The 22,859-nt window shown below is 53.7% G+C and overlaps 1 protein-coding gene across 1 annotated transcript in view; it reads left to right on the top strand.

Moving 5' to 3' along the window:
• The first annotated feature begins 511 nt into the window (after positions 1 to 511).
• Positions 512 to 22,859, top strand: part of PPP1R37 (protein phosphatase 1 regulatory subunit 37) — a 53,935-nt gene continuing 31,587 nt past the window's right edge. Inside the window, exon 1 of the mRNA XM_023182403.3 lies at positions 512 to 1,080. Coding sequence (XP_023038171.1) covers positions 879 to 1,080 — 202 coding nt within the window. The 5' untranslated portion in view covers positions 512 to 878. The remainder of the gene's footprint in view (positions 1,081 to 22,859) is intronic.

Genomic DNA, 22,859 nt, shown 5'->3' with positions numbered 1-22,859 from the left:
CTCGGCCTCCCAAAGTGCTGGGATTACAGGCGTGAGACCCCGCGCCCGGCCCATTTCTTTCCTTTCGTTGAGACACGGTCTCGCTATGTCTACCAGGTCGTAGTGCAGGGGCGCGATCAGTGCAGCCTCAACCTGCCGGGCTCAAGTGATCTTTCCACCTCCCAAGTAGCTAGAACTACAAGCTCCCGTAACCGGATCCTGCTAATTTTTAAATTTTTCGTAGAGACGGGACCTTGCTATGTTGCCCAGGCTGGTCTCGAACTCCTGGATTCAAGCGATCTTCCTGCCTCAGCCTCCCAAAATGCTGGGATGATAGGCGTGAGCCGCCGCGCCCCGCTAGGTGTTTTCATTTCTATGCACTCCATTTCCCTGGACTCTTGACGAATGTGCGGGAGCTGAATATTCGTTATCTGGACTCAGGCGGGGAGGCGTGGGCTCAGCTTCGCGCTTGCGCGCTGCTCTTGGAGACGGCGTCTACCTCGCCCCGCCCCTCATAGTCTGCAGTTCCAGCTCTGCTGATTCGCTGCTCACGTTTCTTTTTTCCGTGGCCCTTCCTGCCCTTTGTTTCTCTTTTTATGTCACCCGCGGGACAACTCTACCTGCAAGTCGCTAAAATCGATTTTCTGCTTCTTATAGTAAGCGGCGGGCTCGCCAGCCTAGAGCGAAAGTGTGACTGCGAACGGGCAGGCTCGCGCGGGGCTCGGCGGAGGCGCGCTTGGGCTCCCGGCGGCGACGATTACGACGACTAGGAGAGCGGACGGAGGCGGCGCCTGAAGCAGTGGCGGAGCCCATGCCCCGGGACGGCGGGCGGGCCGGGAGAGACAAATCCGGGGCCCGGGGCATGTCCCCGGGGCCCCCGTGAGGAGGCGGCGGCGGCTATGGAGATCCCGCCGCAGGAGGCGCCGCCCGTGCCGGGCGCGGACGGCGACGTTGAAGAGGCCCCCGCCGAGGCCGGGTCTCCCAGCCCCGCATCGCCCCCCGCCGATGGGCGCCTCAAGGCTGCAGCCAAGCGCGTCACGTTCCCGTCCGACGAGGATATCGTGTCTGGAGCAGTGGAGCCCAAAGACCCCTGGAGACATGGTAGCTACCGTGGGTGAAGCGGGGGCGGGCTCGAGGGGGACCCGGGAGTCGGGAGGGATAGGTGCAGGGCCCGGCTCAGAGGTGGCGTTCAATAGATTGCACCTAATGGTGAATAAGGGGACAGTCGTCAGTTTAGAACCGGCATCTGTTAGAGAGGGGGTGACTATGGAGTTGGGATGGTGAAAAGTATGTGCTTTCTGCCGCACCCCACCCACCCGAGATAAAGATGGTGATCGTTTTAGGGTTTAAAACGATGAGCAATTAAAGAAAGTTTGGTGATTTGTCAGATGTAGAGTGTGGCAGCCTTTGCGTTCGTAGTTCCACCAGAGAAGGAGAGAAAGAGCAGTCGGGAGGAGGAGCGGGTCAACGCTGGCCCCGAAAGGGCAGTTGAAAGAGTTTGATGGGTCTGTGGGAGTAAAAAAAGGTTCAGTTGCTGGTCTGCAAGTCTCGGGGCAAGGAGTGGTCGTGTTGGCCACTTTCTTGGCTGGAAAGAGGGAGAAATATAAACTTGGACTGTGGCTATAGAAGACTTGGTAAAAGGGGAGTCAAGGTAAGGTCCCAGAAGAGGAGCACAGGTGGTGGTCCATTTGTGGTTGGTTGAGTCAGAGGCAGTGTGGTTTTTATGTTTTCATTTTTATTGAGAAAAGGTCTTACTACATTGCCCAGGCTGGTCTCGAACTTCTGGGTTCAAGCTATCCTCCCTCCTTGGCCTCCCAGAGTGTTGGTATTACAGGCGTGAGCCACCGCCCCCGGCTGCAATGTGGTATTAAGAAGAAAAGCCAATGCCTACCGCAGCCTCCTCCTCCAACAAAAAGAGAAGCAGAAGGAAGGTTCTCAGTCATTCAGGACCAGAGGATGTTTGGGGCATGGCTACGGAAGGGTCCTCTTGTTCCTTCCTGAGAAAGAATTGGGGGATGGCCAGGTGCATTGGCTCACGCGTATAATCCCAGCACTTTGGGAGGGCAAGGTGGGTGGATCACCTGAGGTCAGGAGTTTAAAACCAGCCTGGCCAACATGGGGAAACCCCGTCTCTACTAAAAATACAAAAACTGGCCGGGCATGGTGCTGCTCGCCTGTCATCCCATCTACTCAAGAGACTGAGGCAGGGAGAATCGCTTGAACTCAGGAGGTGGAGATTGCAGTGAGCTAAGATCATGACATTGTACAGCCTGGGTGACAAGAGCAAAACTCCATCTCAAAGAAAGAAAAAAAAAGAATTGGGGGATGTTATCAAGTCAGGAATTGGAGTTGCTGGCCAGTAGCAGGTGAGAGAACTGAAGAAGTTTGGTGGCTTGAAGTGTTGGGAGAGGGGGCTGGCCCACTGGAGAGGGTCAGGTCAGTGTTGGAGCTGAAAGGAGTGTCTTGGAGTCATAGGGCTGGGAAGGTGGAAAGTCGCTTGGGACATGCAGGGCAGTGTTGAGTCCATTTCGTGCTGGAGAAGTCTATCAGTCCTCCTGGGGTGGAGCCCATGAAGTGAGGGATCAGACTGGTAATGGTTCTGTAGAAGCTGATCTGCCAGCCCTACCTAAGGGGAGAAACTGTTGCCAGTCTGTGGACAGTGGAGGAATTGGTGGCTTTGATGTGAGGGTGGGAAACATGGTAACTGGAAACCGAATACACAGTGAGTCCATCATGAATGACAGTTTGGCTACTTGTTACTACTTCTTATTATTTTTTAGATGGAGTCTCCCTCTGTAGCTTAGGCTGGTTCTCCTGCCTCAGCCTCCTGAATATCTGGGATTACAGGCACCTATCATCACACCTGGCTAAAAATGTCTGTATTTTTAGTAGAGATGGCGTTTCACCATGTTAGCCAGGCTGGTCTCAAACTCTTGACCTCAGGTGATCTACGCACATCAGCCTTCCAAAGTGCTGGGATTACAGGCATGAGCCACCGTGTCCAGCTGGCTAGTTATTCTTAAAGAGACAGTGGTTAAATTAAGACTTTTGGGCCAGGCACCATGGTTCATGCCTGTAACCCCAGCACTTTGTCAAGCCAAGGTAGGCGGATCACCTGAGCCCAGGAGTTCGAGACTAGCTTGGGCAACAAGGTGAAACCATGTCTCTACAAAATATACAAAAATTAGCCAGGTGTGGTGGTACATGCCTGTAGTCCCAGCTACTCAGGAGGCTGAAGTGGGAGGATCACTTGAGCCCAGGAGGTCAATAGTGCAGTAAACTGTGATCGCACCACTGAACTGCAGCCTGGGTGACAAAGACCCTGTCTTTAAAAAAAAAAAAAAAAAAAAAGACTTTTGTCACTGGGAGTCAGCCAACTCCTTGGGCTCTAGGCCCCAGGCATAGGTGGTTAGTTTGGGACCGGGCCACCGTCAGAATGGCCCCTGGCTATAGCGTGGTTTCCAGTCAGAGCAGGAAGAGGAAAGACCTGGAGAGGCAGAGCAGGGTGTTTCAAGAGCAGAGGCTCCAGGTCAGATCCTTCGAGACCTCAGACTGGTTACCTAACTTCTGAGCCCCCGTCTTCCCGTCTGTGAAGTAGGTGGCAATACTCTTGCCACGGGATTTAGGCAAGGACTGGATGAGGTCACATATGGAAAGGAATCAGATAGGGTGAGCGTTCTTGATGGCAGTCATTGTTATTAAGACAGTGTTGGTCATCTTGGGCTGGTGTAGAGGAGTTCATGCATAGGGTGGGGCCTGGATGTGGCTGCTTCAGAGGCTTCTAGGAGAGAAGAGAGCTGGCAGTCAGTGCATGGGCCTGGAGTGAGGGGTGAGGAGGAAGATGGTTAGTTTGTGGGCTGAAGGGTCAGGGTGAGGGCAGCAAGAGAGTCTGGCACAGATTGGGCATTGGGGGGTAAAGTTCCTGGTCCGCAGTTTCCCAGAAAAGGTTTGGCTTTCATTCAGTAAACCACTTTTCCTCTCCAAGGCTCTGTTTCTTTCTTTGCAAATGGAGGTGCTAAATTTTACCATGGGGTAGTTGTGAGGATGAAGTAAGATAGTCCTCATAAATTTCTGCCACGTAAGTAGCAGCTGTCATCCAGGCAGATTTGTGTTTTGCTTGTTTGTTTGTCTGTTTTCATGTGCAGTCTCGAAGAGACAGTGAAAGAATTGGAGAGTCAGAAGGCTGTCTGTCAAGAAAAGACAGTTAGCTGGAGCCTGGCTGAGAGGAGTTTAGAGGAGGGGTGCCGGTTGGTCTATCCTGGGTAAGGGGTAGAGCAGGTAACACTCTCCCGGCTGGGGGAGTCTCTCATTCCAGCGGTTGAGAGAGGGGCAGTAAGGCCTGATCGGGACTCACACTCCGGAGGAGTCCGTGCGTCTGAGCTGCAGAGGTGATGACCTGAACTGGACTGGAAGAATTGGTCCATCCTGGTAGGGAGGAGGGCTTGAGAAGTTGCCCTGGCAGTGAGGAGTTGGGTGATCTTGGGCCTGGGCAGGGGAGGGGTCACTGGTGAAGTTGGTGAGTTTGGACAATAGGATTTGCAGGACAGAAAACCCAAGCCTGGGAACAGCAAGGAACACGGGATAGGCTCCGTGCCGGGCAGGACAGTGGAGTGGTTCACTGGCCATGGGCTGTGGGAGGTGGAGGGTTTGCCAGGGTGTAGAAGAGGAATTGTGGTACAGAAAGTGGGTGTAAGGGGAGACCCAAGTGAGAGGCCAGAGGGTCTGGGGCTGGGGGACTGCAGGGAGGAGTTGCTTGGTCTTGGAACAAAGGTGGGAGATTTGTTGGCATCAATCTCGTAAACTGGGGAGGGACGGGGGGTGTCATTTGAGCTGTGAACTTAGTGCAAGGGTGGCGTAACCCCAAGGCCAAGGGGTGACAGAAGAGCTGACGGGTCTAAATTGGGGAGACTCAGTCATCCGGAAGCTGGTGTGCCATGCTAGCAATGGAGTGCTGCCCAGGCCAGGGGTGGAGGAGCGCCCCTGGGCGAGGAGAAGGCAGCACTGGGGGGGCCCCAGTGCAGGGGTCTCCTCCAGCAGAGCCTTGCCCCTGGGGCTAGAGTGGTGACCTAGCCGGGTGGGAGCTGTCGGGGGTGTCTACCTGAGGGTAAGAGCTCCGTCAGGCCCTTCAGGGGCCCAGGGTTTGGGGATTCCTGGAGATGAGGTGATCTGGAGGAGGGGGATTGTGAGGGAGGGTCTTGAGCCTGCGCAGGCTCATCCTTTCCGGATTCCCATCCCCCGCAGTGGGGTTCCGCCTGCTGGGGCTGCCGTTTCCTCATTACATGAACACATCTGATGTTCTGTCGCGTGCTTGTTTTCTTGGTGGTGGTCTCTTCCGCGCTGGAATGGGAGAGCAGAGGCCGAGTCCGTCCCCTTCTCCGCTTTCCTCAAGGACACTCAGTTGTTGAATGAGCGCCTGTGGGCCTATGAGGCCTGGTGGTTTCTGGAAGCCACCTAGCAGAGTGACATGTAGCCGTATGTCAGGGGCCCGAGCAGCCTGGCATGGGGACACCAGTGGGGCAGCAGCGTGCTCTGTGGCCTCTGGCAAGCATGGGTTCTTGCAGAGCATTGGGTTTCCTCACCTGTAAAACAGGGCCAGTGATCCTGCCCTGCAGACCACCAGGATGTCGGAGGATAGGGTGAACCTGCACCCTCAGCAAGCCACAGCCAGGTGTGTGGAGATGGGCAGGGAAGCTCCGGGAGAAGGCAGGCTGGGAATCGTGAGTGAAAGAGGCTCCTTCAGCACGGTCAGGCTGGGCGCTTGGGTGCCCGTGGGGAGCGGGGCTAGCTGGCTGCACTGCACCCCGTCATGTTGTGGCAGACCCTTCAGCTCTTCTGAAGGCCAAGGCCAGACTTACACAAGGAACCCATTAGGCCAAACTGCAGGAATGGCCTGAGGCTCGGCTGGTCTCCCCAGCCCCAGCCGAACTCTGTGGGGTTGGAAAGATAGGCATGTGAGAGGGACTTGTGATGAGAGCACATGACACCAGCCACAGTCCGGGAGACTCATCTCCCCTCCTCCAGTCCTGCCGGTGACTCACTCCCTGCTCCCTGACCATCAGTCCTCCAGTGTGTGTGCGTTGGGGGTTTGCCCACCAGGAAGCTCCTCGCGTGAAGTCAGGGTGTCTGCAGGGCAGGGTGACTGCAGAGGGGGTCCAGGCATGCCACCATGTCTGGCCACCTGAGCTTTGGAGGGCAGAGGTAGCAGTGGGGGCAGGGTGTTCTTAAATGCGGATCCTATGGCATGGAAATGCCATACTGTTTGCTATTGAAACCCGTGCTGCAGATTTAGCCCTAGAAACAGGCTGCACAGGTAGACACGCATCTGTCAGTGGTGGAAAGAGGCCCTGGGTTAGAGAACCAGCTTGCTTTAGCATTCGCGGTGGAGCTGCTAGGGAGCAGGGAATGGGGTCGAGGGGGGTTGATGCATCTGCTCAGATTTCCATCTGGGCCCAGCTCCACCTCCTGCTGCTGGAGTTGGCAAGTAGACCCTGCCACTGAGCAGCCACGTGACTTTGGCGATTGTTCTCTCTGCCTCGATTTTTCTGTGTCTAAATTATGCAGCTGATAGAAGTATGTCCTCATAGGGTGATTGGGAGGATTAAGGGAGAGAACACAGTGCCTGATCCATAGTAAATGCTCAGCAAATGCCTCCCTTGTTATTCCCATCATCACCGCTCCTCTGGCCGCACCTATAGCCCTAACCTTTCGTTTCTGTTTCCTGTCCATGTTGTGTGTTTGTACTCCTCTTTCCCCTACAGTCTCCCGCGTCAGCATCCCTGCTTTCTCTCAGGGACCCTCTCCTCCAGGCTGCGTACTCCAGCAGTCCCTGACCTCCAGGCCCGACTCTGTGTCTGCCAAGCTGTGTGACCATGGACAAGTTGCCCAGCCTCTCTGAGCTAAAACTAAATCAGCATGTTTCAGCTCACTAGCAGGAGAGGCAGCAGGGGTACTAAGATTCCACACTGGCCATTTTAGTCCCAGCCTCTGCCTACATTGGCTGATGACTTTGGACAAGTTGCAGCTCCTCCCTAAGCCTGAGTCTCCTCTGGAGTAGGGCCTCCACCACCCCAGCCCCCACCCTGTTGGAACACGATCGGGTTAGTGGTACTATTGTGCCGGTGCCTGTCCTTTGCCCTCCCAGGCCCTTTGCACACTGTGACTCGCCGCTCTTTGTGCCTGCACATGCAGGTGGGCTGCCTGATTCCTTGTGCCTGTGCTCGCATCTATTTCCTCCTTCAAGGGCAAAGACTGTGTGTGAGTCACCTCTGTGACCCTAGTCTAGCACACAGGAGGGCTTGGGCACGGGACACATGTCCAAAGGAATGGGGTGCTTTCCTCTGATCAGACACCCTATGGTGGGATTTACAGGAAACCTTTTTGTGGTAGTTAATCCAGTTGGTGCCAGGACGAGGGCTCTTCCTCAGGGACCTACAGACAGGCTTTAGTGCCCATTCTGACTCCCGGAAGAGTACGCGAAGCTGGCCCCCAGCTGGCACTCAGTAACCAGCATTGAGTGCGTCAGTGGGAGTGCATGTGCGTGTGTTTCTGGGAGCGAGTATTGGGGCTCTGCGAACCTTCATAGGCATCCGGCTCCAAGAGGATTAAGAACCATGGGGCCAAATGCCCTGTGTTGGACGGGCTGCAGCTGGAGCAGTCACTGGGCATGAAGGCCAGAAACCTGTTTTTACAAAAAGCTCCCCGGGTGGTTCTGACAACTTCGCTTGGCTGTCTGTGTGCTTTGCTCTGCCATCCATCACTCAGTCCCAAGCCTGCCTTCAGACCTCAGTTCAGGGGTGGCTGGCATTGCCCTCAAAGACCTGTTTTAGAGCAAATTAATAGGTGAGCATTGAAATGCTTGCCTTAAGGTAACTGCAGAAATTCAAGCTGGGCAGGCCGCCTGCTGCAGTGGGGCATGGGGGCAGGGCAGGTTAAATCCCTGCCCTCTGGCTGACCTTAGTCGTCATCAGTCCTTGCCTTCCATGTGCCTGTACCAGGCACTGGTCTAAGTGCCTTTCCTGTATTATCGCATTTAGATATCACAGCCACCCCAGGAGGCAGGTGCTGTTTGCCCCAATTTATAGAGGAGGAAATGGGGCCTGTAGAGGTAAAGTAATTTTCCTGAGGTCACACAGCCGGTAAGTGGTGGAGCTGGGATTCAAACCCAGGCAGCCAGCCTGGCGCCGAAGCCTGCGCAGTAACCCCTGTGTGGTGGCTGAGTGCCTGCAGGCAAGTGGCCGTGTTCAGTGCAGGGTGCATAGTCTCTTCATCTATAACCCAGAATTGTTTATAAGATAGAGGTGACAGTGCTGGCTTTGTGGTGTTGTGGCAGGGATGAGAAATAGAAACAGGTGGGGTAAGGGCCCAGCCTGGTGGGCATGCAGGAGGGGGTCACTGTGGTTCGTGGACAGCGTGAGCCCCTGGAGATTTGTGCTGCTCCTCTGTCCTTGGCATTGCCCGCTGTTCTGACTCTTGGCCTCTGGGACGTGTTGCTCCTGTGCTACACAGTGTCTGGTACGTGGTAGGCGCTCAATATATTCTTGCTGCATGAGTGACTTGGTGACCCCGTAACCAGTCATGCATTCAGCATGGTATGGCCGTGACACGTGTTACGAGTCAGGGCAGAAGACAGGCCCAGTCCGTGCTTCCGTGGGGGTCACGGTCAAGTGAGGGAGACACACAGGAAAGAATTATCAACAAACCAGGCTGCCGAGGACGCAGATTAGGGAGGGTTCACAGGGTGTGCAGGAGGGCAGGGCAGAGGCAGCTTCCTAGAAGGGATGTCAACAAGGAAATCCAGCAGTTAGCCAGGTGAGGAGCAGGGGGAGGTGTGCACCAGGGGTGGAAGGCAGAGAGAACCAGCCTGGTACGTCTGAAGTACAGAAAAAAGCCAGACTTAGTTGAGGTGGAGGCAGGCGGGTCAGAGGTGAGGCTGGAGGAGGCAGGAGAGACTGCTGTGTGGGGCCTTACGGGCTGTGCTAGCAGGGAGCTCGAGAGGGCTTAAGAAAGGGCCTGGGCTGGGTGTGGGGGGCTCACGCCTGTCATCTTAGCCCTTTGGGAGGCCCAGGCGGGACGATTGCTGAAGCCCAGGAGTTTAAGACCAGCCTGGACAACATGGCGAGACCTTGTCTCTATAAAAAAGACAAAAATTAGCCAGGCATGGTGGTATGCACCTATAGTCCCAGCTACTCAGGAGGCTGAGGTGGGAGGATCACTTGAGCCCAGGAGGTCAAGGCTTTAGTGAGCTGTGGTCACACCACTGCCCTCCAGTCTATGTGACAGAGCGAGACCCTGTCTCAAAAGAAAAAAGGAGGGGCATAGTGAGTGTTTTTTAATAGAACCCTGGGTGGGGGTAACATGAATGGGGTAAGACTGAGACAGGGAGACCAGGGAGGGGCCGTGAGCCGGGAGCCCAGAGGCTGTAGGCTTAGCATAGCCTCATGTTGGCTAATAGTTGACACTTGACTTCACTGATTCTTCTTCAGATTGCTCTGAGCCCTCTCTCCACCAACAGGTTTGCCGTTGCCACTGTTTCCTATAGCACCTCTGAGATGACTGTTTTTCCCCTTCCCTTCTCTCCTTGGGTCTCTGAGTCCCTTCCCTCGTGCTCCCCAAGCCAGTTTGTCCTTGGCCTGCTTGGGACATCCTGCCCCTGCATGGGCTGTGGGAGGCGTGTGGGCTGTGAAGTCCAGTGACCTCCTCCAGTGACCTCACCTTCACAGTCCCTTCAGGTCTCACAGTACCCAGATCCAGAAAGCTCTACAGACCATCCCAGACCCCTCTGGTGGCTTAGTGCAATATCAGTGTCCTGTCAGTCTTACAAAATCCAGAAAGTTCTGATTCTAAATCACGTCTGGCCCAAGGGTTCCGGGAGGAGACTGGAGCCCGCAGCGGGCCTCGTTCCGTGTCTGAAGTGGCAGTAACCCGGGAGGAAGCGCAGGAGCCCCCTGGGTGCCAGTCCCAGCTCTGCCCTTGGGCGAATCACCCAGCTTCTTTGCCTCAGTGTCCCCATTTGTATGGGGATTGATGATTAAATTAGCCTCTACTTGGAAAGCAGCTGGAACAGTAGCTGGCTGTTGCAGGCGTTCATGAGGACATGGGAAAGTTGAATGAGGTGGCCGCTGCCCTGAACTTGACTGGTTCCTGCCTCCCGGGGCTATAAGGGTTAGGCAGGTGGGGCCAACCTGCCTCATCTGGGTAGGATCATCTGCCTGAGTGTGATTTCGGCTACTCCACACTTGGGCTGTGTGACCTTGGGCAAGTCCCTTGACCTCCCTGGACCACTTTCCCCATTTGTGAAGCCATTTTGCCAGATGAGGACTCTCTTTCAAAGTTTTTAGACCTCTGGGAAGACCAGAGAGCCAGGCCTGGGGCCCACGCCAGCAGGAGCACACTGTACATCCAGTGTCTAGCTGATGCTGCTCCTGTTACATCAACTCCTCTGGGGCTGAGCCCACATTAGACTCCTGGACTGGAGCCACACACAAGACTGGGGTCTGCTGTTTCAGCTTAGAGGAGGTGGGAGATGTGGAGGGGGTTCCCTAATTGCAGGAAGGGGGTTCAGAAGCTGGGTGCCAAAAGGAATTCGAGAGATCCATCATGCTTGGCTATTTCCTCCATTGAGTAGGAAGGTCCGTGAAGGCAGGACCCATCTTTGTCTTGGCTCACCTGTGTTTCCAGCACCCTCTATGGTGCCTGGCCCTCCGCAGGCTCTCACACTGGATGAATTGGTGGTGGATGGAGGTACACAGTAGGCACTCAAAAGTTTTCTCACCCCTTCCCTTCCTCTAGGCAGCTGGCACTGAGCGGTTGCCTCAAGATGGGGGTGGAGGTTTGGAAGTGTCTGCTGACAGCCGCATGGCTCATGTGACTTGCCGAGCGCCCATCTCCCTTCGCAGAGGAAGCCTGGGTCGGGAGCCCTGCAGTCAGATGCTCCCCTCAGGGCTGGTTGGGTTCCAGCTGGGAATGTGTTCCCTGGTTAGGTGGGCGGGCTCCTCTAGCAAGCTGGCGCTTGAGACCCACCGGGGTCGGACTCGTGTGCCACCTTCACACCCACCCCTCCCTCTCTCCGTGGTCTCCGAGGCTTTCACCAGCTGCCGTCAGTGATGTAGTGGAGAGCTGCTTGCGTCCTGTGCAGCCTTCCCTTTTGCAAAGCAAAGGACCGTCACAGCTGAACTCGCTTGGTTCCCCAGGACAACAGGGAGGGAGGGTGGGAGAGTGGGGCTGCCAAAAGGTGAAAGGTGAAAGCTGCAGGAAAGTGACTCTCTACAGGGGTCATGCCTCCTGGTGGTGGTGATGGAGTTGTCGGTACTCACAGCTCCCATTTATGGAGCACTTACCAGGGCTAAGCTCTTTAAACGCATCGTTAATCTTGGAGGAGGAAACAAGCTCACAGAGGTGCCAAGGCCACACAGGTAGTAGAGGAGGAGCTCGGTTCTAGCTAGGCAGCTTGAATGGTTCTGATCCTCTGTTCTGTTTCAAAAAGCCCCCAGGGCTCCACCGTAACTACAGGACAAAGTCCACACCCCTGGGCCTGGTGTGGGAGGCCTTTCCCAAAGAACATCCAGCCTCCTAGCGCAGGCGCCAGGCCCCTCGCTAGTCCCCTGCCCTTCCTGACCAACTCCCGTTACCCGTCCCGCGCTGCCTCCTAGGCAAGCCCTTCTCTAATCCCCTGACAAAGCTCTGCTCTGCTCTCTGGGTTCCCATGGCGCCTCCTCGCTCTGTTGTTACTTGTTCGGGCCCATCTCCCCTCCCTGGACCAGCGCTGCAGAGGACTGCATCCTGTCCATCTGGCTCCTGGGAGGAGTGGAACCACTGAACGCCCCCAGGAACCTCAGGGACTCCAGGCAAAGTGGGACTGCTGATGGGCACCCAGGCCAGACGCCACAAAGCCCTTGTAACCCAGGCACGGGGCTCAGGACAGTCGGGGAGCATAGGGTGTAGGGAAGGAAGATTTTGTTCACTGAGTCACTTTTTCCTGCATTCATTTCTTCATTCCTTGCCCACCAGCATCTATTTTGCCTCCACTTTGCTGTCCCCGCCATGCCAGGTGGAGGGGCCTCACGACGGCTCTCCTGCTGCCTCTCCAGCCTGCTTCCCACCTAGCAGCCACAGCATTCTTCATAAAGCAGACTTTGCTATTCCTGTTTCGCATCACACTTTGTGACCTCCCTGCTGCCTTTCCCTCTGATCCAACGTCCCTGCAACAGGTTAGGAAGCTCAGGTATAACCTGGCTCCTGCCACCATCGCCGGCCACGACCAAGATCACCTTGCCATGCACTCGCTGGGTTCAAGCCATCGTGGATTCCTTTCAGTCCTAGAACGTGCAGGCAGCTCCCCACATCCTCTCCTGGAAGGCCGGCCCCACCCACACAGCTGGCTCTGGCTAATCTTTCAGGTGCCAGCAAACCCTTCCTTCCTGGCCCTCCTAATGGGCTCTCCATCAGGTGGCCAGCGATCTGCTTATCTGCGGGCCTGCCGACGCTCTCGGCCCCGGACTGGAAGCATCACCAGGCAGTGGTGGGTTGGGTTTGGTGCCAGCATATTCCCCAGTGCCCAGCCACGTGGCACTGGGTTTGGCTCTGGGCAGCCACGCAATATGGCAGGTGGAGAAGGAAGTGGCATACAATGCTGGGCCTTAGTCCTCGCCATGAGCAGCTCAGAGAGTCCCTGGTCGAGAAAAGGAAGTGGGCAGAGAGGAGGAGGAGCTTTACGGAGGGGAGTCCCAAGCCTGCCTTTGGTGTCCCCCCTGCCAGCCTGGTGGGAATGGCAGCGGAGGACTGGCAAACAGGCCTGTCTTTTCTGTTGACTTGCTGGAGGTCATAGGCCAGGACACTTGCCTTTGTAGGACACCGCACCATTTAGGGAGTGATTGGATCCCAGGGCCTCCTCCCAGTCATGGGGTGGCAGGCAAGGTTCTGGTAACTGATCTGCCTTCTACCTTTGTGGCAGGTGACCTACTTCCCCATTCCCTGTGACCCACGTGTCACAGGTGTCAGGGGCAACTGGCCACCCAGCCAAGCCTCCATGACTCCGTTCTCACTCCCCTTCTGTCTCAGGCTTGGGATCCTTGCTTCCTGGCCTGGTTCTGTCTGCTGTGATCACAATGAACAGCCAGTGCTCCGTTTCCCTGGAGGGCCACCTTCCTTGCTGTGCCTGGACCTGTGTTCCCCACTGGACTACAAGTCCCAGGGGGTCAGGGCCGGGACTGTCTCGGTCCCTGCTGTGTCCCCTGCACAGCTCCAGGCACAGAGGAGTTCAGTGAATGTTGTTCCATTAAAGTGGAGTTGGGGCTGGTGCTGGCAGAGCCGAGGGATGACGCCCTCATGGAGCCCAGCTTAGAGTGCCCAAGTCTGACAGTGGCCTGATCCTGTCTAGTCCTGGGGTGGAGCAGGCACCGGCAGGCGGGGCCATCTGACTGAATGTCCTACCACCAGCTTTTAGGTCCAGGTGCTTGTGCTTACTGCCTTCCGGCGCAGTCAAAAGAATCCAGAGCTGGCACCAGCCCTTTCCTCATCTCAGGGCTGGAGGGGTAACCAGAGAGGGGTGGCACTTACCCAAGGATGCCCTGACACTGGGATCCAGGCTCCTGCTGCTCTCCTCGGCCACTCCTCCAGCTGTTTTTTTGTTTTGTTTTGTTTTTGTTTTTTTGGGTTTTTTTGAGACGGAGTTTCGCTCTTGTTGCCCAGATTGGAGTACAGTGGCAGGATCTTGGCTTATTGAAACCTCTGCCTCCCAAGTTCAAGCGATTCTCATGCCTCAGCCTCCCAAATACCTGGGATTACAGGCATGCGCTGCCACGCCCAGCTAATTTTTTTGTATCTTTGGTAGAGACAGGGTTTCACCATGTTGGCCAGGCTAGTCTTGAACTCCTGACCTCAAATGATCCACCCACCTCGGCTTCCCAAAGTGCTGGCATTACAGGCGTGAGCGCCCAGCCTGTTTGTTTTCAGATGAGGTCTTGCTCTGTCGCTCTGGCTGGAGTGCAGTAATGCAATCCTAGCTCACTGCAGCCTCCACCTCCCAGGCTCAAGTGATCCTCTTGCCTCAGCCTCCAAATTAGCTAGAACCACAGGCACAAACCACTATGCCTGGCTGATTTTCTTACTTTTAATTGTTTTGTAGAGATGGGGTTGCACTATGTTGCTCAGGCGTCATTGTGCTTTTGATTTGCATTTCCTTATGGCTCATGATGTTGAGCATCTTTTTATATGCTTACTGAACACTTGTGTGTCTTCTTTGGAGAAATGTCTCTTTAGTTATTTTGCCCATTTTTAAATTGAGTCAGCCGGGCACAGTGATTCATGCCTGTAATCCCAGCACTTTCGGAGGCCGAAGAGTTCGAGACCAGCCTGGGCAACATAGCAAGACCTGGTCTCTATTAAAAAAGGGGGGGCCAGGCAAAGTGGCTCACAATTGTAATCGCAGCACTTTGGAAGGCCAAGGTGGACAGATCATTTGAGCCCAGGAGTTCAGACCAGCCTGGACAACATGGTGAGACCCATCTCTATAAAAAAAAAAATTAAAAAAGTAGCCAGCCCTGGTGACTCATGCCTGTAGTCCCAGCTACCTGGGAGTCTAATGTGGGAGGATTGCTTGAGCCCTGGAGGTTGAGGCTGCAGTGAGCTGTTATCTTGCCATTAGACTCCAGCCTAGGTGATAGAGGGAGACCCTGCCTCAAAAATAAATAAATAAATAAATAAATAAATAAATAAATAAATAAATAAGTAGTTTGTCCCTTTATTATTGAGTTGTGAGAGTTCTATATATATGTATCCCGGATGCAGGACTTCTTAGCTGAGCGATTTGCACCACCTGGGATGTTTTCAGTGTGTAATGCCAGTGCATTTCCTTCCCGTCTCTTCTCTCTGGCTACATTCACAGCCACAGCTAGATAAAAATAAAGCTGTGAGGATACTGTAGATACAGTTGAATATCCTGCTTTTGCACTTCAGTTTTCTGTTTTTTTAGAAAGCATGATTTAAAGTACATCATTGGGCTGTTGTAATTCATTCTAGCCATTTCCGCATTGCTGAGCATTTAGGTCTTTTCCAGTTTTCAGTTGCATCAATAATGCAATGATATTCGTCCTTGTCCATAAATCTTCATGTTCATCACATGGGTAGCCTTCTCAGAAAAAATTCTTAGAAGGTGATTTTACCAGGTCAAAGGGAAGGAACATTGGAAGTCTCAGATACCGACTGTGCCCACGTTGGACAGTGAGTGTTGAGGGCTAGGGTTCTGTTGTCATAGTCAACACTGTAGCTTTAGATTTTTTTTTTGAGAGAGGGTCTCTCTCTTTTTTTCTGCTTCTTGATTTAAACCATGGCCAGAGACAGGGTCTCAATCTGTCGCTCAGGCTGGAGTGCAGTGGGGCAATCTTGGCTCACTGCATCCTCCACTTCCTAGGCTGAAGCCATTCTCCTGCCTCAGCCTCCCAAGTAGCTGGGATTATAGGCGCACACCACCACACCTGGCTAATTGTTGTATTTTTGATAGAGACAGGGTTTCACTATTGGCCAGGTTGGATCAAACTCCTGACCTCAGGTGATCTGCCTGCCTCAGCCTCCCGAAGTGCTGGGATTACAGGCGTGAGTCACTGCGCCTGGCCAGATTTTTTTTTTTTAATGATTGAATGAATACTGTTTGCATGTGGGTGCCTTGATGTTAAGATGGTGTCTTGTTTTAGTGAGCGTTCTTTTGACTACCAGTTAACTTCGGTTTTATTTTGTTTTTTTTTTTGTTATTATTTATTTTTAATTTTTTTAGTGGAGTTCACGCCTGTGGCCTAGGCTGGAGTGCAGTGTCACGATCTCTGCTCATCACAACCTCAGCCTCCGGGGTTCAAGCAGTTCTCCTGCCTCAGCCTCCCGAGTAGCTAGAATTACAGGCATGCGCCACCACGCCCAGCTAATTTTGCATTTTTTGTAGAGACAGGGTTTCTCCATGTTGGTCAGGCTGGTCTCAAACTCCTGACCTCAGGTGATCCACCCGCCTTGGCCTTCCAAAGTCTGGGATGACAGGTGTGAGCCACCGTGCCCAGCCTTTTTGTGTTTTTTGTAGAGATGAGGTCTCGCTATGTTGCCCAGGATGGTCTCGAACTCCTGACCTCAAGTGATCCTCCTGTCTTGGCCTCCCAAAGTGCTGGGATTGCAGGCATAAGCCACTGTGCCTGACCTAACCTGTTTATTGTTAACATGTTACATGGTTTTGGGAATTGGTTCTTCATGACCTTTGCCTATTTTTGTTTTCGGACCTTTTATGAGGATTCCTTTTCTATTGAAGATAGATGTAATTTTATTGGGCACATATATTTGTCCTCATTTATCATTTGTCTTGCAGGAAAGGTGGGGGGGGGGCAGGGGGCAGGACACTAAAAAGAAACACTTTCTCTTCTCTGCTATTTCACTGAGTCTTCATAGCAAAGCCCTATCTCAGTGTGAACAGCTTGGAATGGAGGAACACAGGGCTGGGGGCCTCAGAGAGGGCAGAGGAGGCAGTGGCAGCATAGGCCTTGGAAGCCCTGCAGTGTAGGAGAGAGGGTGCTTTAGTGGAGGCCCAGCCTGGGAAAAGTCTTAGCAGGTTAGAGGGTCCACTGTAACCACAACTACAGCCCCGTTTGCTGAGCACCAGACTGAGCGACCTGGTGAACCTGTTGGTGCCCCACATTTTTGTAGATAAGAAAACTGCTACTTGGGGTCATTGGTCCCTTGCTGAGGTCATACTCCTTTGCAGAAGATGGCAGAAGCCAGAGCAGTCCTGCCTGGGTCCCTGGACACATCCAGCCCACCGTAGCTATGGAGGCTCAGCACGTCCCAGGAGCCTCAAGTTTCACCAAGAGCCCAGACTCCCTCATCTCCCACGACCATGGCCACCACATCGTCAGTACCCTTTGTATGAGGGTCCCATGTGTCATGTACTGTTTCCTTCCAGTAGCTTCCTGACCCTTCAGTAATACCATTCTTTGCCCTGAGGATCTGTCGCCCACTTGCAGCCTCAGCACTGCTGCCCCCTGCCCCGTTGGAGGGTCCTCAGAGCCGACTCTTCCCTCTGTCTGGAAGGGTGGCCTGGACTTTTGTGTGGCTCCTGTTGGCTTATGACCTCGTGTCCCCCTCCAGTGTAAGCTTCTTGAGATGGGATGTCTGGCTGTTTTGTTCACTTATGTAGCCTGGCACCTAGAATAGAGCCTGGCATGGAATAGACACTAGATAAATATTTGAAGGGATTAATGAATTCCTTTTTTGGGGGGGGGACAGTCTTGCTCTGTCTCCTAGGTTGTGGTGCAGTGGCGCAGTCATGGCTCACTGCAGCCTAGATCTCCTGGGCCCAAGTGATCCTCCCGCCTCAGCCTTCTTAGTAGCTGGGACCACAGGCACATACCACCACACCTGGCTAATTTTTGGATTTTTTGTAGAGACAGGGTTTTCCTGTGTTGCCTAGGCTGGTCTCAAATTCCTGGGCTCAAGTGATCTTCCTGCCTTGGCTTCCCAGAGTGCTGGGATTACAGCCGTGAGCCATCGCATCTGGCCACATTTCTTACTTTTACTCAGCTTTTAGGTCTCAGTTGAAATGTTCCTTTCTCTTATGGGTCTTTTCTAACTATTCCTCCAAATCTAAATTTGTATCCCCTCCGTTTTTCCCTGTAATATACACTTTCTTCTTATAACTGGTAAATTTTTGTGTGATTTGTTTGCCTTGCTCACAGTTAGTCCTTGAGGGCAGGGACCAGCCCTGTTTTGTTCACAGCTGTCTGCCTAGCCCAAGTTGTTGCATAAAGAATGAATGAATGTGTTCTTTAGTTCCCAAACAGACCTCTGAGGGTTGGTGGCATTACCCTCTTGTTATGGATGAGGAGGGTGAGGATGGGCAGTAAGAAATTCCAAGCACCTGATTTCCATCACTGGAGGCTTTGCTGGACCAGTAAACAGCTTACAGTTTCTAAAATTCTAAACTAAAGCACTCCCAAAGTCTCTGAATTCAGATGGCCATCTGGTACCCATGACCAGAAGCCTGAGGCAGGTGGCCTGAAATAGCCTGCTTGGTTCTGGCAGGACTGAATGTCTCCCGATGAGCGCTGGGCTTTCCTCAGAGGCCCCCTTTCCCCAGCCTGGCCCTGTCACCTACTGAGGACTTGGGTGGGTGGCAGTGCTAGGAAGCAGTGATCCACTAAATGACTCAGCAAACCCTTGTCAGACACCTTAATGCCCCCAGCTCTGGTGAGTCCTCTGCTGGATTGTCTTGCCTGTATGCTTCATTTGACCCTGACAGTGATCTTCAGTTCCTCATGGCTCCGAGGGCTCTTTCTCCTCTGAACCTTTGCACATGCTGTTCTCTCTGTTGCAACACTCTTCTCCCTCCCTTCTGCTTTTTAATTATTATTATTATTTTATTTTATTTTGAGACGGAGTCTCGCTCTTGTCGCCCAGGCTGGAGTGCAGTGGCCAGATCTCAGCTCACTGCAAACTCCGCCTCACGGGTTTACGCCATTCTCCTGCCTCAGCCTCCCGAGTAGCTGGGACTACAGGCGCCCGCCACATCACCCGGCTAGTTTTTTTGTATTTTTTTTTAAGTAGAGACGGGGTTTCACCGTGTTAGCCAGCATGGTCTCGATCTCCTGACCTCGTGATCCACCCGTCTCGGCCTCCCAAAGTGCTGGGATTATAAGCTTGAGCTACCGCGCCCAGCCTTAATTATTATTATTAGGTTTTTTTTAAAATTGAGACAGAGTCTCACTCTGTCGTCCAGACTGGAGTACAGTGGTGCAATCTCGGCTCACCACAACTTCTGCCTCCCGGGTTCAAGCGATTCTCCTGCCACAGCCTCCTGAGTAGCTGGGATTATAAGCGCGCACCACCATGCCCGGCTAACTTTTGTATTTTTTTTTTGTAGAGATGGGGTTTTGCCTTGTTGGCCAGGCTGGTCTCGAACTCCTAACCTCATGTGATCCGCCTGCCTCAGTCTCCCAAAGTACTGGGATTACAGGCATGGGCCACCTTGCCCGGCCCATTTATCTTCTTGGCATATGGAATGTGTATGTAATGTACATGTAAGTTGTTGAAGTGTAATATGTTGAAGACCCGTGAGCCTTCTTCCCAATTGCAGAGTGAGAACATTGCCATTAACTCACCACTGCCTCTGGGTGGGTGGAGGGAGCCCACTGTCCTGACTGTCGTCATTGTCATTCTGTTTTATTTTTTGAGGGGAGGGGAACAGGTGTATCAGGTTTAGTAAAAAGGGAAAGGGTCATCAGGTGGCCTTTTTAAAAGTTTTATGGACCATGTCTGCATGCTGAAAAGCATGGTGTTCAGTTTTGCCTGTTTTTGAGTTTCATAAACATGGTATTGTGTTGTGAGTAAATTCCTGGGTCTTGCTTTTTCTTTTTTTTTTTCTTTTTTTTCCTCTTTTGAGACAGTCTCGCTCTGTCACCCAGGCTAGAGTGCAGTCGCGTAATCTCGGCTCACTGCAACCTCTGCATCCCGAATTCAGGCTATACTCCTGCCTCAGCCTCCTGAGTCGCTGGGATTACAGGCTCTTGCCATGAGGCCTGGCTAATTTTTTTGTGTTTTTAGTAGAGACGGGTTTCACCACGTCGGTCAGGCTGGTTGCGAACTCCTAATCTTAAGTGATCCACCCACCTCGGCCTCCCAAAGTGCTGGGATCACAGGCATGGATTCCATCTGATACATTTTACCTGGGGTGCTGGGATTACAGGCCTGGCATTACCTTCTGATACATTTCACCTGGGGCGTGAGCAAGACTTTCGCTACAGTCTGGAGCTAGAAGCAGAATTGCCGGTCATAGCTGATGAGTACGTTTGGCTTCTCAAGGTAATGCCAGTCTTTCTGAAGTGGCTCTCACCTCCTTTTGCCTGACTGATTCCTGCTCACTCTCCAAGAGTCTCCTTCCTGGCTGTCTGTCTTTCAGCACCTGCTTAGGGGAGCGCCTGCTGTGTGCCTGGTGTAGTTATGTTCTGGGGGGCAATGCGAACAAGACTCACAGTCCCTGCCCTCCAGTGGCCAGTGGTGTTAGATGGTCCCTCTTTCAGGACGCCCCCAACCCCTAGTCTGGGTTAGGGGTTTCCTTTGCCCCAGCTCTGCCTACTCTGGCTTGTCACTGTCTGGGGATGAGTCTGCCTTCCCGACCGGACTAGGACCCCTGTGTGGACAGAGACCAGGGTTAGGGTTATCTTGGACACTTGTTTCCAGCATGACCCTGCCCGGGGCACAGAGCAGGTGCTGGGTGAAGCAGGTGCTTGGTGAAGCAGGTACTGTTGAGCTTGAGGCAGTTGGAATCAAGAGGAAGAAATGGATTCCAGTATCCAGGACCTGAACCCCAAGGCCATGTGAGCCCAAAGCCTCATACTTTCCCTAATGCCTGAGTGTCCAAGATTCCTTTACCTGTGCTGGGCTCTGTGGCAGAGGGAGGGGCCACGGCTCCTGCCCTCAACAGCTTAGAGAAGAGTCAGTGCCTAACTACACACCCCTTTCATAGTGTGCAGGGCTGGGGATGTGCAGCCGGCAGGGTCTTCACAGAGAAATGTGAGGCCCACCTGGCCCTCTGGGAGCTCGAATGTTGGCGTGTTTTTTTCTGAAGAGGGTAAGGGTGGGAAGATGTGCATTACCCTTACAAAAAAGTAGAAAAGGCCAGCCTTCTCCTGCAGTCCCAGAGCACTTAGGGCTGTACGGGGGCCACCGTGGGCCCGTAGATCCGTAACAGGAATCATAATAGCTAGCGGTGGTGGAACGCTCACTGGGTGCCATGCATGGCGTTGAGCCCTCCGTGCATCAGCTGATTTTATCCCATGCATATCCCACGAGGTAGGTGGAATTGCTGCCCCATTTTACCAATGAAGGAGAGATCCAGCTCCCCACAGCTAGTCAGTGGCAAATCTGAACTTCACTCCTAGGCAGCCAGAGCCCAGCCCCTGCCCTGCATGATGGTACAGAGCCTGTCTGCAGGCACCGTGCATTCAGAGAGCTTTGCCTCCTGTCCTCTTGACTCTTCATGGCAAAGCTGGAAATGGGTAGACGGAGGAACAGAGTTACTTGGCCCCAGTGCCACCTCTGATTTGAGGAGGCAGGATCAGCCCTGGGCCGTCGCTCCCTTTGTCCCTGAGTCTGCATTCCCCTCCACCCTGCGAGCTCCCTCAGAGAGTTCTCTCCGCCCCCTCGCCACTCTTGGTGCTTATTTATCCCCAGGTCTTCACTTCGGCACCCTCAGGTGCCCAGCCCTGGGTAAATATTTGTCTCAGGGCAGACAGGAGTAGGTGTGGCCACTGTTTCTGAGCCCAGGGGCAGGTGGAGGCAGTAGGTGGGGTGGTGATTGGCGGGCCCCTGGCTGGAACTGGCTCTGCTTGCTCTTTGCTCATCCAGCACCTGCTCTCCCGGGCGCTGCTGAGGCGTTGGGCCCTGCAATAACAGGGACTTCCGTTTGCCACGCGCCAGCCTCTTGTAAAGCGCTAGACGCTTTACACAAGAGAGCTCAGTGGCTGCTTTTAGAGAAAGCTTTGCGTGTCAGTCTCAGTCTCATTGGCTCCATTTTGCAGATGAGGAGACTCAGCCATGAAGGGTCAAGAGCCATTGCTCGTGACAGTTGGAGTCTGTTCAGTTATCAGGGCCAGAATCTACTTGGGGCCACAGGAGGTGAATGAGGGTGTTCATTGGATGGAGGCCAGGCCTCTGCCTGTTCCCAGGGATCCTGAAAGCCGGCAGGAACCAGGTCTGCCACCTGCTCTCTGGACCACATGCACTCCTTGTTCCTCTTTCTCTCTTCAGAACTTCTTCCACTAGGCTGGCCATGGGCCACACAAGCCCAGCCCTCCTGGTGTCTGGAACAGGATCCCCCAGTCCAGCCCCCTGACCCGGGCAGCTCATGCTAGCTTAGCTAGGACCCCACATTCTCCCTGTCAAATGGGTGGTAGAGGGCCAGCCCACACTTGTTGGGGTGGAGGGCAGTTTTTAGAGAAGGAGGCTCTGCAGACACCCCAAATAGGCACCCCCAAGTACAAGGTCTGACTGCAAAGGCCATGCCCTCACTAGGTTGCTGTTTCATGTGTTTAGAAGGCGCATTCACAGGCTGGGCATAGTGGCCCACACCTATAGTTCCAGCACTTTGGGAGGTCGAGGCAGGAGGATCGCTTGAGGCCAGGAGTTCAAGACTACCCTGGGCAACAAGTGAGACCTTCCATCTCCACAAAAAATAAAAAATTAAATTTTCAAAAGGTGCATTCACACTGCAAGGCAGAAAGTCACCAGTGTCCTCAGATGTATACATCCCTTTGGGAAGCTCCTTCCAGTTGGGGGCTTGTGGAGGCCACAGAGGAACCCCCCTAATTCCTCCTATACATCCCAGCAGAAAGTCCTGGGCTAGGGGACACTCTTGCGCACTTGTGTTCTGAGGGTGTTATTAGTCTCCACTACAGGATTGGTTGTGTTTTCTTACTGGTTCAGGCATGCATTCAGCCAGTATTGAGCTCAGTGCCCTGTCCTGTACTGGGGACACAGCAGTGGCAAGACAAACTCAGCCCTGCCTTCTAGGCTTACTGTCCAGAGAGAGGGAGGTGTGGGAGACAAGTTGGCCAACCAGCAAACAGTGCCACTGCAGATCGAGAGAAGGGTCTGGAAGGAAATAAGCCAAGGCTGGAACAGAGGAGACAGTGGTGAGGCTGGTGGGTAGGTACCTGGCTTGGGTCAGGATGTTGGATGCCTTAAACTATCGGGTGAGGCATGGGGTCCACCAGCCAGATGAAGTGGACTTTGAAGTCAGGCCTGCCAGTGCTGTGTGTCCTTGGCACGTGCTCCATCTCCCTGCGCCTCTGTTTCCTCCTTTGAAAAGGGTCGGGGAGGGATAGCTGTACCCCAAACCATGGTGTGAACAGAAAGGT

This window comes from Piliocolobus tephrosceles, chromosome 21, assembly GCF_002776525.5.
Source record: "Piliocolobus tephrosceles isolate RC106 chromosome 21, ASM277652v3, whole genome shotgun sequence".
NCBI lineage: Eukaryota > Metazoa > Chordata > Mammalia > Primates > Cercopithecidae > Piliocolobus > Piliocolobus tephrosceles.
The sequence above is the reverse complement of the archived record's forward strand: the minus strand, read 5'-3'. Positions and strand labels throughout refer to the sequence as shown.